General features: G+C 40.8%; 3 protein-coding genes and 1 long non-coding RNA gene across 4 annotated transcripts; 1 reads left to right on the forward strand and 3 right to left on the reverse strand.

The window, feature by feature from the left end:
- Nucleotides 1-1,551: 1,551 nt before the first annotated feature.
- On the reverse strand, nt 1,552-2,893 carry LOC124860665. The gene is made up of 5 exons (XM_047354156.1): nt 2,787-2,893; nt 2,654-2,706; nt 2,246-2,578; nt 1,684-2,164; nt 1,552-1,606 (listed from the first exon to the last, which is right to left on the reverse strand). The coding sequence occupies exons 1-4, from the start codon at nt 2,810-2,812 to the stop codon at nt 1,704-1,706; spliced, it is 873 nt and encodes a 290-aa protein (XP_047210112.1). The 5' UTR covers nt 2,813-2,893; the 3' UTR covers nt 1,552-1,606; nt 1,684-1,703.
- A 3,522-nt stretch (nt 2,894-6,415) lies between these two features.
- On the reverse strand, nt 6,416-7,603 carry LOC124860763. The gene is made up of 4 exons (XR_007036432.1): nt 7,561-7,603; nt 7,438-7,485; nt 7,038-7,369; nt 6,416-6,954 (listed from the first exon to the last, which is right to left on the reverse strand). It is a non-coding gene; the product is annotated as an uncharacterized LOC124860763 (long non-coding RNA).
- A 4,924-nt stretch (nt 7,604-12,527) lies between these two features.
- On the reverse strand, nt 12,528-13,835 carry LOC124860615. The gene is made up of 4 exons (XM_047354066.1): nt 13,730-13,835; nt 13,614-13,666; nt 13,186-13,539; nt 12,528-13,101 (listed from the first exon to the last, which is right to left on the reverse strand). The coding sequence occupies exons 1-4, from the start codon at nt 13,753-13,755 to the stop codon at nt 12,638-12,640; spliced, it is 897 nt and encodes a 298-aa protein (XP_047210022.1). The 5' UTR covers nt 13,756-13,835; the 3' UTR covers nt 12,528-12,637.
- Nucleotides 13,836-16,252: 2,417 nt separating this feature from the next.
- Nucleotides 16,253-17,659, forward strand: LOC124860280. Its single transcript, XM_047353447.1, has 4 exons — nt 16,253-16,358; nt 16,444-16,496; nt 16,569-16,961; nt 17,043-17,659. The coding sequence occupies exons 1-4, from the start codon at nt 16,333-16,335 to the stop codon at nt 17,519-17,521; spliced, it is 951 nt and encodes a 316-aa protein (XP_047209403.1). The 5' UTR covers nt 16,253-16,332; the 3' UTR covers nt 17,522-17,659.
- Nucleotides 17,660-17,967: the final 308 nt, after the last annotated feature.

Below are 17,967 nucleotides of genomic sequence, written 5' to 3' on the forward strand. Positions count from 1 at the left end.
AACCTGTCCAAAGCTATTTTTTTTCCCAGTTCAACATCTTCAAAAGAAGCCCAATTGGGGGAAAGCCAGTCCAATCTGGCAAAAATTGCACAGCACTACACAGCTTACCTCAATACCATAAAGAAAACCCCTTTCTTAGAGAAAGAAAAAAACAAAAAATCTTTACAGTTCAATTCATTGAAAGAAATCCTAGATCAATGCTTCTGGGATTTTTTTGTCACTATATGCATGCTCAGTATGAAGGATTGCTGCAAAGTGGACAATGCGACAATCCGCTGTAGTCAATGGCTATTCAATCTGCTAGGTTTCCTTAAAAAACTAATTGGAATAATTGGAACTCGACTATGTTTGCTAACTAGCATCAATTGTAACGTACTTGACTTGGAATCTGTATTATTTATTTGAATGGACTTTTCTGTAAAGTGTCTTGATATTACAAGTTGTAAAGTGGCACTATATAAACCAAACTGAAAGCTCTCAACTCGATGTCAAGCAGGTGGATCACCCACAGAAAATGTTTTGTCATTTTGATTTAAATGAACAAATACCTGCAATGCTATTAGTTCAGGTTTAATGACATGCTAAAGTGTATATTTGCTTTCTAATCATACTTTGGAGATGAACTATAACTTGTAAATAAAACCATGCATGTGAGGACCATAGATCTCATTGACCAGAAAATATTAGGGCAGAATAGAGCACAGACCCAGAAATGGAGTTAATCTCTTAACACATTGAGTAAAGTTTTACTTTAGCATGACATTGTTCAGGAGCCTGCTTGAACTATTGAATTAATCCATCCTTTTTTTCCCAGGGAACATTGGGATACACATACACAATTGTCACCCACAAAGCATTTTGTGGTTAAGGCTCTTGCTTAGGGACCCAGAGTGACAGTCTGAGGTTTGAACCTGCAAGCATTGGGAGCCTCCACAACCACTAGGCCAGCTAACAGTTATAGCTACACTAATGGGCTTATTTGTCCCATTATGCCCTGCTCATCAAGGCCAAAAATATGCACATTTCCTGTAGTTTGGTCAGATTGAGGCCAGTTTGTATTTACAGACTATTAAGAACCCTCAAGTGGGTCTGTTTCGGTCCAGACCAGGGTTTGCCATCAGCAAGTGTGAATACTTTAAACCAATGTTACTCATACATTTGGATATTTTTTGTTTTTATTTGGTTTGCCCATTTTGTCTGTTAACATTTACTTTAAAAACACTGACGAACATTTGAAATTCACTCATTTTGGCAAGAAACAATTTTACATCTAAACTCTTAAGCTAAACTAATGCTAGTTTAACGATGGTTGTCAAGTTAAAGTCTTCAACTTGAAATTGACTTTGCACTTTCATACATTTACTTTGTGCCAAGGGCCTCCCAAAGGCCTTTAGTTGAGTATGTACAACTTGAGTCAGCAAGTATGTGAGCATTAATCACATGTGATTGTACACAGCAGTAGAGTCTGTCAGTTTAAAAAAAAAAAAACAAAAAAAAAAAACCCCACATAAACTGCATCAAGCAGCCATGTTAAACTCCACAGAAGAAAAGTCAATTTGGAGAATTTTATTTATGCCACCACAAAACCAAGACTCTGGTGCTTAATCTAAAAAAAAAAAAGGGAAGCATAAGGTTAGGCCAAAAGTTAAGAGACACCATCTGCAGATACAGATCTTAACCCACCTTGGTCTCCCTCCAAGTCTCTAGGGTGTACCTGTAAAGACCTTCGCCTGCCCAGTTCCAGGGTTCTGGGGTGCATCAGAACCATGTTCTTTCAGATACTGGATGGTCTGGTAGTAGTCTTTGCCCTTCTCATGTTCTTTGCTGAAGGTAGTGTAGGTGCCAGGAGGGTACAGGCCATACAGAAGCCTGTAGTCAAAATCAGGGTAAGGGTATGGGTAAGGAAGAGGGTAGGGAGAAGGGTAGCCCCACACACCAGGACTTTGCAGAACAGGTGGAAAACCCTGAACAGGCCTCATAGCTGGATAACCAAACTCTTCTGTCCACTGATGGAAGTTCCCAAGTTCAGCTTCCTTCACAACATTAGATGTCTCCCCAGACTGGAGGGCAGGTCCTGGAGGTGGACCAAAAACACCAGAACCCTGGTCCTGGGTGTCATTGGATGCTTCCTCAAAGGCTTGAGGAGCAGTTTTCCATTTTGCCTCTGGAGGGAGTGGAAATATTTGTATTACATTTTCTTGATACATTTGAACAAGTTGACTGAACACTGTTTGAGACTAGTTACCTGGGAGGGAAGACTGAGCAGCTCCTGTCTGTTGAGAGCTGGCATCATATACTGGCATAAAGGCAGCAGGTTGAGAATATCCTGGCTGCACAGGCACAGATGAACCATAGCTGACAGAGTAGCCCACTTCAGGCATGGAGCTCAGGCTGCCAGACACAGTCCCTGCCTGCAAATATTGAGGGTGACTGGAAGGTTGCTTGACCACTTGTACTGGCTTGGTAACACCTCCAGAAGTACTGTGAGACACAGGAGGATAGTGCACAGCACCTTGATGAGAGGTAAGTGTACCCCTCTTGGCACTACTGCTGCTGCTCTGGTGTTGGGATTGTGAACCTAGGTGTAGAGAACACATGTCTTAAGATGCATTTAAATACAGTTTTTTTGCAAGAGTGAACACTACCACCATACCTTTCACAGGAAGTCCATGAACATTCAGAAGCAGCACAGCAAAGAGGGAAACCCTGAGATTATGAAAAGAACAGTTTCACAAGTTAATTGTAATGGCCAATAAAACATTACATAACTGTAAGTTTGCCCTTACCTCAGAATGTCCTGAAGTGTCACCATATTGAAGACCAGCTATGACCAACATGCCACCAGTGCATGTTTATGAATGTTGCTAGAGACCAGTCCTGACCAATCAGAGCTTAACGAGCTAACAATACACAGCTGATCAAGAGTGGCTCTGAAGAAGAGAAGATGAAACGTCTGCTTTCATATTTTTCCTTGTAATACTCATTTTCAGTTTTAATGTCTTAGAAATGTATTTTATCAGATTTCCCATATACAACATAGCAGAGCAGCAGTAACATAGGTGTAAAGAAGATAAGGTGTTAAGGTTATGTGATGATCTATGTTTTCTGTTTCTATCATGCAGAAGGCATTTTTGTCAAAGCTCAAAATGTTAATGTTTGTAAATTATGGCTGGGAAAGTTTGAATTTATGACAACGGGGACATAATAACAACAAATATCTTTACAAAGGTTCCTTTCCAATATAACATTGTTCACACTGATGTTGCGATGACAGAAAAGTAATATATTGCATAATCTTAGTGATAATGAATCAATTTTGTCACAATAAAGTTGTAATCACGGTATTTGTTTAAAGGAGGTACTACATATTTCTCCTTGGTGATACAAAAGTATTTTTTTAATGAACAACTACTACGAACAATACCACAATAAAACAAAAGAAATACATCATTAGGAATGAGCAAAGTCTTGTTTGCAACTGATTCAAGTTAAAAGTGTCACATAAATGTACAAATTACTGTTTAAATCATTTTAAGTGTCATTGCAGCATTACCTCAGCATTCACAACAGATTGTTTTCACTCAGAGGCTTCTTCAGATTCTGTAAGACTGACCGCTACAGGAGATCCTTCTTGCCCACAGCCATCAGCATCTACTCTTTAAAGAAACTTCTATAATATTAGTTACAACAATTAATTTCCCTTTGGGTTCAATAAAGTATTTCAATAACATTCTTGTTTTTTAAAATTCTAAATTACTAAAGAATTAGATGTAAGGGTAATGTGTAGCTTTACAGCTAAAAGTCTTTTACTCAAGTCTTTAATCCCAAACAATTTGGGTTTTTGAGTCATGAGCAGGTCCCAGGACAACGATGAGTCTGCATACATACATGTATGCATATCCATGGGTTACAAGCCAATAGCTTTAACTGGCGTTTTTGGTTAATGAGTTCATGTTGTTTGCATAATGCCTCTTTTTCATTGATGGTCCCGGCTCCACAACGCAGTACTCAGCTCATCCTCACTCTACTCCATACAGAACCTGTTATGTTTCTATTGACTCACAGGTGGCTGGAGTTCTGGGTTGAAGTCCCACCTCCAGCCATCGATGTAGTGCACTGTGACACTATTAGCTGTTCCTGTGTGACACTATCACATTAATTTGTGTGAAATGGTAAAAACTGACTAAGTGAGTAATAAAAAAATAAAAAAACATTAAATTAAATACCAATAATGTTTCTATTATTATGCAAGAATGAAAACATGTTTTTCTGTGTAAAGTGGGATAATTATCTGGAACATAGACCAGCCCGCACTAGGGAGAGTGTGGCAGGAGAAACGAAAAGGAGAGAAGTTTCTGTCTGGTCTGGTCTGACCAAAGTTTGCCTGAAGAAGCTAAAATTTTGGTCTTTATGAGGAAGTTTTGTGTCTTAGCAATGGCAATAACGAGGACAAGCACTTTGTTGTAATTTGTCGCCGCATGGAGCTATGACCAGACTCGCTGACAGAATCACCTTCAGGGGAGTACGCACCAGGCCTGGAGAAGGAAACCAGCGGCAAACAGAAACGCCAACCCTTGTGAGAGGATTTTAAAGCGCAAAACCTTGCAGGAGAATTTATTTCAGAAACACATTTCAGAAACACAGTTTTCCATATGGACTATTGCATGAGCTGTTTAATGGTGGTATTGTTTTGTGTGTTTTGAGGGAAATGTTTGTGCATCTGAGCAGATGGTTTTACGTGTGATCAGCTGAAATAGTTATTAGATACAGCACAGCCGCCTGTGTGTAATTTAGAAAGCTTGCATGGTGTCATTTTTCTTTTCTTTCAGGCTTCAGGCCTGGTTTATGATTTGTAAATAGTAAAATTATATTTCAGTTTATTAGGAATAACCTTTATTAATATGCTCATAACTGTTTATACATGTATACTATAGTGAAATAAAATATAAGTTCTAATGTTTCCCTTTTGTTACAATAGGATAAGAATGCTCATAAACATACAGTACAAGGATAAATGGCCCAAGGGTTGTCATGAATGACCTGAGGCTGGCTTCTATACACAACTCACAAAAAGTTAGGGGTATTTGGCTTTCGGGGGAAATTTATGGAAAACGTAAAAATTCATGCTGCAGTGATATATCATGAAAGTAGGACGTTTAAGTAGGAGCATGCAATGGTGATTTCCTAATCTCAAACAATTTATTGAAACAAAACCCAACGACAGTGGTGGGTAACATGACGCAACGTGTCATGTGCCCTTGAGCATCAATTACAGCTTGACTTCTCATGATGTTTACAAGTCCACCTATTGTCTTCTGAGGCATGGCATCCCACTCTTCTTGAATGGTGGCCTTTAGGACATTGAGGTTCTGGAGTACAGAGCTACGAGCCTCTAGCCAACAACTCCACTGATCCCATAGGTTTTCTATGGGATTCAAATGTGGAGAAAGTACAGGCCACTCCATTCGAGGTACCCCAGTCTCCAAAAGCTGTTCCCTTATGATGGGACCTAAATGAGCTGGAGCATTGTCATTCATGAAGATGAAATTAAGCCTGTGTTGATCATGTAGGGGCACATTGACTAGATTAATGTTATTCAGGTAGTATGGACTTGTCTGTACCATTCACAAACTGCAGGGCAGTTCTGTAATGACTAGACACCTGTCCACACTAACACTGCTACCACCAAAGCTTTGTCTGGTGACAACAGTGTAGAGGTGGACAATCCAGATCATTTACACTCAGCATTAACATTTAAAGAACATACTGGGCCAACTGGTTTCTCGTCCAGCGTTAATGCTCCCTTGCAAGACGATGCCTGTGTCTGGTGGTGGGGTCAGGTACACTTGCAGGTGTCTAGCACACAGATGTAAACTGCTTTGAATGGTGTGATGTGACACTTGGGTGCCTTACTTCTTTTAAACATGCCTGAGGTTGAGTGACATTATGCAGGTCTGCTCACAGTGAAGCCGTTCAGTGTGGGATATGTCCAAGCGACATCCACTTCCATGCTTTAAGTTTCTTCCGGGCCTTTCGGAGAACCTGCTCAGTGGCCACTTTGAGAACAGTCTAAACATTCAATTGCCATCTTTTTTTCATGTCATGTGAGCAGCAGGATAAGGGAACAGTTAAAATAAATTCCAGTTTTGAGTGAACCAGGAAATTTCATCAATTCATGGACCCCGCCCCAAAAAATAGAACAATTTTTCAGTACTTCACGCTGTGCGTGAAGTACTGAAACATTGAACAGGTGCAGTCCAAAAGTCACCTGTAAAGGTTAAGGCACATTAGGTTAATCCTAAAATTTCATCCAAAAATGAAATGTGATTAACAGTTCTACTTTTAAAGGAAAGCCAAAAGTAGCAGAGGGTTACTTGAAAGCATTGCAAGTGCTGAAATCATAAGAGACAAAGACTTGCATTTTACTAGTTTGTTAAAATACAATTAATACCCAAGACATTCCTTCCATCATAGACGATTGCTGATCCAAGGGGCTGCTGGGAAGACCTCCTGTTGCCCAGATCCAGGGTTCTGGGTGTGTCAGGAGCATCAGAACCATGTTCTTTCAGGTAGTGGATGGTCTGGTAGTAGTCTTTGCCCTTTGTGTTCTTTGCTGAACGTAGTGTAGGTGCCAGGAGGGTACAGGCCATACAGAAGCATGTAGCCAAAATCAGGGTAAGGGTAAGGAAGAGGGTAGCCCCACAAAACACCCACACCAGGACGTGGCAGAACTACAGGTGGAAAACCATGAACAGGCCCCATAGCTAGATAACCAAACTCTTCTGTCTGCTGATGGTAGTTCAGCTTCCTTCACAACATTAGACGTCTCACAGACTGGAGGGCTGTTGCAGGGGGTGCTGGAGGGAATGGTGGTAGAACCTTGCTTCTGTCTTGGGGCTGGGTGTTGGTTGATTCTTCCAAAAAAGACTTTAGGAGGAATAGACCAGTGGGTCTCTGAGGGAAAAAGTAGCCCAATTGTTGACACATTAAGACTACTTGCTATTGAACTACAATTAACCAAGTTTGAGGCTTGTTACCTGGCAAGTTAGCCCTAGCAGCTCCAGGCTGATGAGAGCCAGCAACATATCCTGCCTGGAGTGGCATAGCAACACCTTCAACATATCCTGCCTGAACAGGTAGGAAGAGACCAGAACTGGCAGTATATCCTGCATCAGGCATAGGTCTTAGAGCAACAAGAACAGGCACTGCACAAAGTGGGGGTGACTAGGCGCTTGCATTGGTTTGGGCACACCTCCAGAAGCAGTCTAGGGCACAGGTCAAGGGTGCCCACCACCAGTGCCTTGATGAGAGGCAACATTACCCCCTGTATTGGAACTGCTGCCGCTGCTCTGGTGCTTGGATTTTGAACCTAGGTGAAAAAGAACATCCCTTGAGCAAAGGTGTGTTCAATAAATTTATGAATAAATTTAACCATACCTTTGAAAGCCATGAGTCTCCAGAATCAGCAGGGCAAGGAGGGAAACCCTGAAATCAGAACAAGAAAATTTTCACAAAACAATGCACAATAGTTAAATGAACTTACTAAATATATCAAGATACCTCAGAAGGCGCTCAGTAGTCACCATGGTGAAACTGTGATGACAGGCAAGGAACGATGGAAGTTAATAAATGCGATCCAGACCAGATCTGACCAATCAGAGCTTAATGACCTAACAACACACAGCTGCTGAGGGGTGACTGGAAAAATGATCAAATCTCAGTAGTTGGCCAAAATGAAGACAGTTTTTTTTTTTTTTTTTTTTTTTTAAGAACACCACTCAGTTAACCTCACATTGTTAATTTACTGTCTGATTCCTCTTTTATTTGAAAACATTAGATTTAGGAAATGTTAACTGTTAAACTGAAAACCTCCATGTTTGTCCCCAGTGGGGATACCCTGCAGTGAACACATTTTAATCTATTTTTTTCCCTGATTCATTCTTTACCATTTTGGATTGTTTTGAATTTTCTTAAGAAAGAAAAATCAAATTTTTGGTTCAAGATAACAAAAAATTCTCATTAAGGTCTAAAAATAATGAGCCTTTTAGGAGTATTGGGAACATTTAGGGGTTTTGGAACGGCACAACCTATGACAATGTGTTAAGTTTACATCACAATAAATATTTATTTCAAGCAGCTCTTTTTCTAAACTTTTGGTGGCCCTCAATTCAAATATTAGCTTTGTGGATATAACTGTCCCCAACATAGAGGATGGAAGAATCCCAACCTTTATTTATAGAAGAGCTACAGTATCTCTTTCTCTCTTTATTTCAAAACCAACAATCCTAGATTTTTTAAATACACAGTAAAGTTCTGTGGAGAACATCCTTAACTGTAAAGTTCCTACAGTTAAGGATGAAGTGCTTAGAACAATGGATACTAAAAAGTATCCATTGTGGAACAATACTGAAACATGATCAAGATCTGATTCATCCAGATCATTTAGTTATCTGGTTCCTCTTCTGTAGAGCGAGCTTCCTGTTTTAGTCTGTGAGGCAGCTCACCCTGTCTAATTTTAAGACTAGGCTGAAAACTGTCCTTTTATGAGAAAGCTTATAGTTAGACTGGCTTAGGTTATCATGAACTTTCTCTGTAGGCTTACGTTGCTGTAAGACATAATGACCACTTTTCCTCACTCTGTTACATTCTCCTGCTAATATTTAAGTCAGCTCCACTCCACTCAGTTTTGTGAACATTTCCATTATCGGTTGTTCCAGCCTGTCACCTGCTTCTTTGGGGAAACTGATTGGTCATGGGATGAGGAGAAATGAGAAGGGTTTAGTGCAGTAAAAGTTAATCCTGTGAAAAAGTTAATAAAACTCAAGCGCAACTACAATATTATTAAGGACCACCGTTCTGGCACCAGCTGCTTGGTCCTTTTTGACCGACATCTCTCTCTTTCTTTATTTATTTTTTTTCCTTTTAGTTTCCATCTCTGTGTCCAGTTAAAATGATCCCAAAGCAGTTTCCAATTAAGTTTTTTTTATATATCAAGCTAAGCATTATAGCATTTACTGTAATGCTCTACTTGTAAAAGTAAATCTGTTGGGCTTCTTCTTGGTACTCAGACAACAATTCTTAGTGCTACTCTGCCAGACAGGACACTTAAAAAAAAGGACTACAATGGCCAACACAGGTCCTTTATATAGGGCCAATTCACAACACACGTGTCAAGGCACTTCACAGAAGATTTAGAATGGTGCGGGGTAGTTGGGGAGGTTAGATTAAACTACTGAGTGTTAGAGTTTGGACATTTTAAGATGGGTTATGTGTAGGGGTGCTAAGTAAAATAATAAACTGATAAAGTTTGTCCATCTAGAGCACTGGTGGCCATTGTTATATTAAAAACCACAAGAATTGTGGGTACCTCTCTCTGTCAGAAAGATTATAACCACTAGAAAAGAGAAGGGGTCGCACAGGTAGCAGAAATGGAGGGTGTTTTTGCACCTCAACCATAACTGAGGCTTTAGGCTAAATCTGACTCCCCCTTACTCCATCCGACAGGGAGGGAGGAAGGCAGAGTTCAAAATAATTGGAGAGTGTAGTTTCCTGTTGCACTGTGTGAAAGGTGGGTAATTTTAAAATGAGCTAAGTCAATTCAAGCCAGTATAACAATGACCATCAGTGGGACCCTTTGTGGGGTGCCTTGAGACGACATTGTTGTAAATAAGCGCCGTTTAACTAAACAATCTGAACTGAAACTTTCTGTGTAGTTATGCTGCTATAGGCTTAGGCTGCTGGAGGACATAATGACCACTTTCACCCTCTTTGCTACATTCTCACACTACTCTCCAATTTTTCGCTGTTATTTCAGCTTTTAACTTTGTTCTCTCTTCCTAGAAGCTACACCTGGCCTGGCTCTGTGTCTACCTGTGACACTTTTCTGGAGAGGGGCATCGTCCAAGGGCAGCCACAGCTGCCCTGGGGCAACCTGACAAAAGTGCAGGCAAATCTGGTGAAGAGCAGGGGTTCAATCCAGCAACCCACCGATTACAGGACGAACTCCTACCACCTGAGCTGCATCGGATCAAATGGGAGGAAGACCCTTGGTAGAATGACCGGATTAAGTGGGTTTTGGTAGAATATCCGATATCCATCCTAAAACTAACTTCCCTGCAGTCAAAAGTCTACAGTTTTTTGCTTTAAAATCCTTGTCCTCATTGCCATGGTTGAGACAAAAACTCTCTTGCCACACCCTAGCCTAATTTCTCTTCTAGCCAAGTCCACATCATTAGCTTTTTACTTTTAAAATAGAAAGTACTCCTGGATCAGTACTTTTGTTTTTTGAATGCTCTGCCTTAAATCCCCACCTGGTCATGGCAGATGGCTGCTCAGACTGAGCTAGGTTCTGCTGGAGGTTTCTTCCTATTAAGAGCTTTACTTTCATCTATAGCTACATGGGTGCTCAATATACAGGTCCTTCTCAAAATATTAACATATTGTGATAAAGTTCATTATTTTCCATAATGTCATGATGAAAATTTAACATTCATATATTTTAGATTCATTGCACACTAACTGAAATATTTCAGGTCTTTTATTGTCTTAATACGGATGATTTTGGCATACAGCTCATGAAAACCCAAAATTCCTATCTCACAAAATTAGCATATTTCATCCGACCAATAAAAGAAAAGTGTTTTTAATACAAAAAACGTCAACCTTCAAATAATCATGTACAGTTATGCACTCAATACTTGGTCGGGAATCCTTTGGCAGAAATGACTGCTTCAATGCGGCGTGGCATGGAGGCAATCAGCCTGTGGCACTGCTGAGGTCTTATGGAGGCCCAGGATGCTTCGATAGCGGCCTTTAGCTCATCCAGAGTGTTGGGTCTTGAGTCTCTCAACGTTCTCTTCACAATATCCCACAGATTCTCTATGGGGTTCAGGTCAGGAGAGTTGGCAGACCAATTGAGCACAGTGATACCATGGTCAGTAAACCATTTACCAGTGGTTTTGGCACTGTGAGCAGGTGCCAGGTCGTGCTGAAAAATGAAATCTTCATCTCCATAAAGCTTTTCAGCAGATGGAAGCATGAAGTGCTCCAAAATCTCCTGATAGCTAGCTGCATTGACCCTGCCCTTGATAAAACACAGTGGACCAACACCAGCAGCTGACACGGCACCCCAGACCATCACTGACTGTGGGTACTTGACACTGGACTTCTGGCATTTTGGCATTTCCTTCTCCCCAGTCTTCCTCACCTTGATTTCCGAATGACATGCAGAATTTGCTTTCATCCGAAAAAAGTACTTTGGACCACTGAGCAACAGTCCAGTGCTGCTTCTCTGTAGCCCAGGTCAGGCGCTTCTGCCGCTGTTTCTGGTTCAAAAGTGGCTTAACCTGGGGAATGGGGCACCTGTAGCCCTTTCCTGCACACGCCTGTGCACGGTGGCTCTGGATGTTTCTACTCCAGACTCAGTCCACTGCTTCCGCAGGTCCCCCAAGGTCTGGAATCGGCCCTTCTCCACAATCTTCCTCAGGGTCCGGTCACCTCTTCTCATTGTGCAGCGTTTTCTGCCACACCTTTTCCTTCCCACAGACTTCCCACTGAGGTGCCTTGATACAGCACTCTGGGAACAGACTATTCGTTCAGAAATTTCTTTCTGTGTCTTACCCTCTTGCTTGAGGGTGTCAATAGTGGCCTTCTGGACAGCAGTCAGGTCGGCAGTCTTACCCATGATTGGGGTTTTGAGTGATGAACCAGGCTGGGAGTTTTAAAGGCCTCAGGAATCTTTTGCAGGTGTTTAGAGTTAACTCGTTGATTCAGATGATTAGGTTCATAGCTCGTTTAGAGACCCTTTTAATGATATGCTAATTTTGTGAGATAGGAATTTTGGGTTTTCATGAGCTGTATGCCAAAATCATCCGTATTAAGACAAAAGACCTGAAATATTTCAGTTAGTGTGCAATGAATCTAAAATATATGAAATTTAAATTTTCATCATGACATTATGGAAAATAATGAACTTTATCACAATATGCTAATATTTTGAGAAGGACCTGTATACAGAGGAATTGCTGCAAAGTTAAGCTTTTGCTCTGTGCTATCCAGGAGGACTGAATAGTGAAAGTCAATTCAGTTCACAGAGTTTCCTTAGAAAGCCTCAACTTTGAATATACTTGATGTGGAAGCTTCTACATTGAAGATAGTATTAGTTAATAGTACAAGTCACCAAAATTCCTGTAATTCTAAAGCAGATCTTTGTGGAGGGCTTTGGGACAGCATGGGCCATTTTTCAGCATTCTGTATAAAAGAGCATGGCCTTCTACATGGGATGGGGGCTGGAAATGCAATAGTTTTGAAATTAGAGATTTAGTCACCTTTAACTGGCTTCTTAGCCCCCCCCCCCCCCCACCTGGGTTATGAACAGCACTTCAAAGTGTGCATGCATGGTATTCAACAGCCCAGGTCTGATGCCCCCCCTTTTTGGAAAATTGTGAACCATGGACCAGGTCACTGCAGCCAATTCCAAATATAGCATTAGGGCCATTACATTCAGACATCATACCTAAGGTAAAGAGTAAATTTCAAATAATTTATTGAAAGACTAGCTCAGAGGAAAGATTGACAAGCACATGATATACATTTACAGATAACCTAGCATCACATCAAGTCAGCTTGCAGATGTCTGTCAGACACCTGGAAAGACCTTCTGTTGCTCAGATCCAGGGTTCTGGGGTGTGTCAGGAGCATCAAAACCATGTTCTTTCAGGTAGTGGATGGTCTGGTAGTGGTCTTTACCATTCTCGTGTTCTTTGCTGAAGGTAGTGTAGGTGCCAGGAGGGTACAGGCCATACAGAAGCCTGTAGTCAAAATCAGGATAATGAAGAGGGTAGGGAAAAGGGTAGCCCCACACACCAGGACTTTGCAGAACTACAGGTGGAAAACCCTGAACAGGCCCCATAGCTGGATAACCAAACTCCTCTGTCTGCTGATGGTAGTTCCCAAGTTCAGCTTCCTTCACAACATTTGAAGTTTCTCCAGACTGGAGGGCAGGTGCTTGAGGAAGTTGTGGCAGAACCATGCTGTTGTCTTGAGATTGGGTGTTTGTTGATGCCTCCTCAAAGGCATTAGGAGGAATAGACCACTCCATTTCTGGAGAAATGAGGAGAAAACAAAGTTTCAATATTAAGAATCCAAGCCCAGAAGTCTACTTACAATAAGTCACTACAGCTTTACCAGGCAAGGTAGCTCGCGTTCCAGACTCAGAACTGGCAGAATATGCTGCTGGAAGTGGCACAAGAGAACTAGGACCAGCCTGAACAGGTACATATGAGCCAGCAACATATCCTCCTTGAAGAGGGACAGGAGAACCACTGCTTGAAGTATATCTTGCATCAGGCATAGCTGAGCCCAGTGTGATAGGTACTGGCTGTGCCTGAACATACTGGGGTGGACCAAGATGTTTCACTGGCCTGGAGACACCTCCAGAGGCCCTGTGAAATGAAGATTCAGAGTGGCCAGTGGTTGATCCCTGCCGAGAGGCAACATGATGTCCATCTGGATCACGGTGTTTACCCTGGACTTGAGAGCCTGCATGTATATGAACACATGTTTAGAACCAACATAGAGACAACATTTAGTTTCAAGCAGATGCAAGACCTCACCTCTCACTGGAAAGCCATGAACATCCACAAACAGCAAGGCAAAGAGGGAAAACCTGAAGCAGATAAACCATTCAGAACCATTCCATTATCAAGAAGGTGCACCACAAGCCACTCACCTTAATAAGACCTGCACAGTCACCATCTTCAACAGCTGCTCTGACAATAGAGTGAACTGTGATGGTTTATAAATGTTGCAAAGGGCAAGCCCTGTCCAATCAGAGCTTACCTGCCTAAATACACACAGCTGATGATGACTGACTCTCAACAAAGGAACCGAAACACTGCAGATGGTTAAAATACAGAATGTATTTTAATTATCTAGGACTATATAGGGACAACAACCTGTGTTGTGCCTCAGAATATCCCCACTGAGGGTCAATGAAGGTTATTTCTAAGGGTAAATATTTAACTCATGCAGTTTAACTCAAAATGGAAACAATAACATAACCATATTTCAGGATTAGCCTAAGACAGAACCTTACATACAGCACTGACATCTAAACAGCAATCACTGACTAACTGTAGGCAAATAAGTAAATAAAAAAATTCGATTGCGTAAATCCAAACCACTTTAAGCAAACAGTAATTATACAATTAACAACATTCTATTTTATTATTTTCAAAGTATGAGCTGCATTTTGATGTATGCCTTTAACTTTTTACTGCTCCTCTCAGATTACAGAACTGAACCAGACTTTGTACCAAACTACCAAACAGTTCAGAAATCTTTATTCTGTGAAGAAGTTTTAAAAAGCCAGACAAATTAATTAAAGATAATATGGTGAATACAAATTGTGAAGATAAAATAGGTATACTTCCCCACAAGACTAAATCAATGACTAATGGAAGTGCACAGAACTTATGATTTTATGTTGCTGATGAGTGTTGATAGAAAAACACTAATTATTTTCTGTTTTGACTTTAATTAAAATAAGACTTTTTTCATAATTCATGGCTTTAAGATTAGTGAGGAATCAGAATTCAAAACTCTCGTTTATATTTTACTCACAACTCTTCGTTAATTTGTCCAAAAACACATTTTTCCACCTTATTTTACCTATTAGAGCTAAAAGTTCAGTAAAATCTGAATCAGCTTTATTGATCAAGATTGTGTGAACAAACAAAGAAACTGACTTTGGTTACATGCGCTCACATCGTACAGGAAATAAAATAAAAGATAAAGGAACAGTATGTACATGTATGTGCTTGTACAGCCAATTTTCTTTTTTATCTAAAGGAAAAGAAAAAGGCAGATTGTGATAGTGGAAAGATGCAGCATCATTTGGTATCATGTTGAGACTAGCACTGCCCATGACTGTGGTCTTAAATTAAAATAAAAAACAGCAGCAAATATGTACATTTATTTAGATTGCTGTAAACATGAACAATGGTAACTAACAATGTTGTAATTTGTGCTAATGCTCTCGCAATTATATTAGTAAATCCACAAAAATGTGAGCAAACTGGCAACAGGGATAAATAAGGTAAGTCTCCTCATGGTCTCAAGCCAGCAGGGGTCCCCCGAGAGTCCCCTCAATTTTCAGGCAGGGTACATTTCTATCAACCTTTTATCTGTTATGAAGTTTGATTTCTAAAAGATTTTTTTATCCCCATTACAGCTGCTCCAACTCAACGTCGTCCTGAGGAAAGAAGTGCCTGAAGTCATAAACACATGAAAATGTATTTCCTGACTATAACTAAAAGACCTGAATCTGCAAATGCTGCATTATGACAGAAATCTTATTTTTAACCAACTCAAAATAGAAAATACTCGTTTTTTTTTTTTTTTTTTAAAAAGTCAATATAAAGTTAAAACAAAAACTGTTCCAAGTATTCATTTGTTGTTGCTTAGAAGGAAGTGTCTATTGGTTACAGTTTACATTTTGTTATGTAATTTGGTTCATCAACGAGTCTTAGGTAGTGCTATTAAATTTGGTCCACAGGTAAATTTGTATCATTATTATTGATTTTTTAATGAATTCTTCCTTGTTATTATCTCTAACAACAGATTTCAGGGGGACATTGTAAGATAGGCCATACTATTAAAAATCTTGAATTACATTTAAAATATATAAATTCTCTATGCTTTAAAATTGGTTATGTATTAAGAGTACTTGTAAAGTACTTGTAAAGTACTTGTAAAGTAAATTCCTGCAGATTTATGAAAGTGCTTCTGAATCATTTTTTGTGATACCTTTTGTTGTTTCCTTAAATGTTTTTCCAGTCCAGCACTTAAACTGGCCTTTTCTGTCCTGAATCAAAGTTTACTGGCAGATGTGGAGTCAAAGGCAAACACTGTAGACTGGTTGGTAATGTGGAAGTTAATATAATTCTGGGACAACCTTCTTATGTAGTCGTCTTCATGATCTTACCACATTCTGAAAAATGTACATGGCTTTTTAATGTAACAAATCACCTTATTCAGGTGACGTTAATCTGTAAATTATATTTAGATGCCAGTGCCTGATTTAGAATGAAATCTTACTCAGGGTAATACTGAAATATAGTGGAACAAGTAATTATTTCCTTTTTGAGTTGAACTGCTTCATAATTATTTAGCTTTATTTTGACCATCTGCTGTGTTTTGGTTGCGTTGTTGAGAGTCAATTATCATCAGCTGCATGTTGTTAGGCAGGCTAGCTTTGATTGGACTGGGCTGGCTCTTTGTAACATTTATAAACCATCACCTTCTCCTCTGTCATCACTGCAACTGTTCAATATGGTGACTGCACAGGGTTTGTTGAGGTAAGAAGAGGTAAACTGAAACTGTAACGCTTTTATTGGGGTTTTTAAAACTGCTGTTGGTTTTTTTTGTGTTAACTGGTTCTAGGTTTTTCCTCTTTGCCTTGCTGTTTGTGGATGTTCATGGCTTTCCAGTGAAAGGTGAGATCTTGCATCTGCTTAAACCAAAATGCTGTTTCCTCTGGTTCTAAACATGTGTTCATGCACATCCAGGCTCTGAAGTTCCGAGTAGACCCCATGACCCAGACGACCGACATCATGTTGGCTCTCAGCAGGGATCAACCACTGGCCACTCTGCACCTTCATCTCACAGGTCCTCTGGAGGTGTCTCCAAGCCAGTGAAACATCTTGGTCCACCCCAGTATGTTCAGGCACAGCCAGTACCTATCGTCCTTCACTCTGCTCTGCCTGGAGCAGAATATACTGCATCTCTTGATCCTGAGCAAGCAGGATCTCTTGCTGGCTCTTACCTCCCAGTTCAGGCAGGATATGTCACTGGTGTTTCAGTGCCTGCTCATGCTGGATATGCTGCTGGTGCCTTTGTGCCTATTCAAGCAGGATATGTTGCCAGCCCTTCAGAGTCTGGACCTCAGGCTCACTTACCTGGTGAGCTCCTGAAACATGACTGTTTGGAAAAGTTTATTCTATGATCATGAGATAAAACTAATCTAAAACATTGTTCTGCAGAGATGGAGTGGGCTATTGGCCCAAAAGCCTTTGAGGAAGCCACAACTGACACCCAACCTCAAGAGATCAATGTTAGTCCACAACTTCCTCAAGCACCAGCTGCACTGGCCCTTCAGTCTGGAGAAACTTCCAATGTTGTGAAGGAAGCTGAACTTGGGAACTACAATCAGCAGACAGAGGAGTTTGGTTATCCCTCTGACCATATGGGGCCTGGCCAGGGTATTCCACCTGTACCTCTGCCGGCTCTTGGTGTGGGTGGCTTGTGGGGCTACCCTCTTCCTTACCCCTACCCTGATTTTGACTACAGGTTTCTGTATGGGCTGTACCCTCCTGGCACCTATACTAGCTTCAGCAAAGAACATGAGACAGGCCAAGATTACTTTCAGGATCATTATTTGAAAGCGCATGGTCCAGATACCCCTGACACTCCACAGGACCCTGGCGCTGGGCAGCAGAAGGTCTTCACAGTGACCCCTTAAATCTCTGCTGGTCCACACATGGAACCTGCTGCCAAAATCTGCACTTCAAAGATTTTCTGTAACTTTGTTTCTTCCCTGCAAGTTGCCTGGCTAGTCAAATAGTTGGGGCCATAATTTCAATAAAATGCTTTGAATGAGTTGAAGGTCTTGTGTTTAAGACTGCCGCTTAAAATTGCATCTTGGAGTTCTGCCAAGACTTGGCAATTGTACCTCTGAAGGAAATGTCGTTTCAATGCTTCAAAAGTAAGGAATGCTGGGGGGACTAGGCTATCCTGAATGGTTTGTGGGGTTGTAACACTAATGGCATGTCTACAGCAATGGACTGGGCTGTTTCCACATGTGGTCCTGAAGGTTTTGCATTAATTTGCTCCAAGTGTGACGACCTGATTTATGGTCCAAATAAGTGTACTTAAAGAAAGTTGGGGTGGCTCAAGGCCTCAAATTAA

This window comes from Girardinichthys multiradiatus, chromosome 23, assembly GCF_021462225.1.
Source record: "Girardinichthys multiradiatus isolate DD_20200921_A chromosome 23, DD_fGirMul_XY1, whole genome shotgun sequence".
Lineage (NCBI taxonomy): Eukaryota > Metazoa > Chordata > Actinopteri > Cyprinodontiformes > Goodeidae > Girardinichthys > Girardinichthys multiradiatus.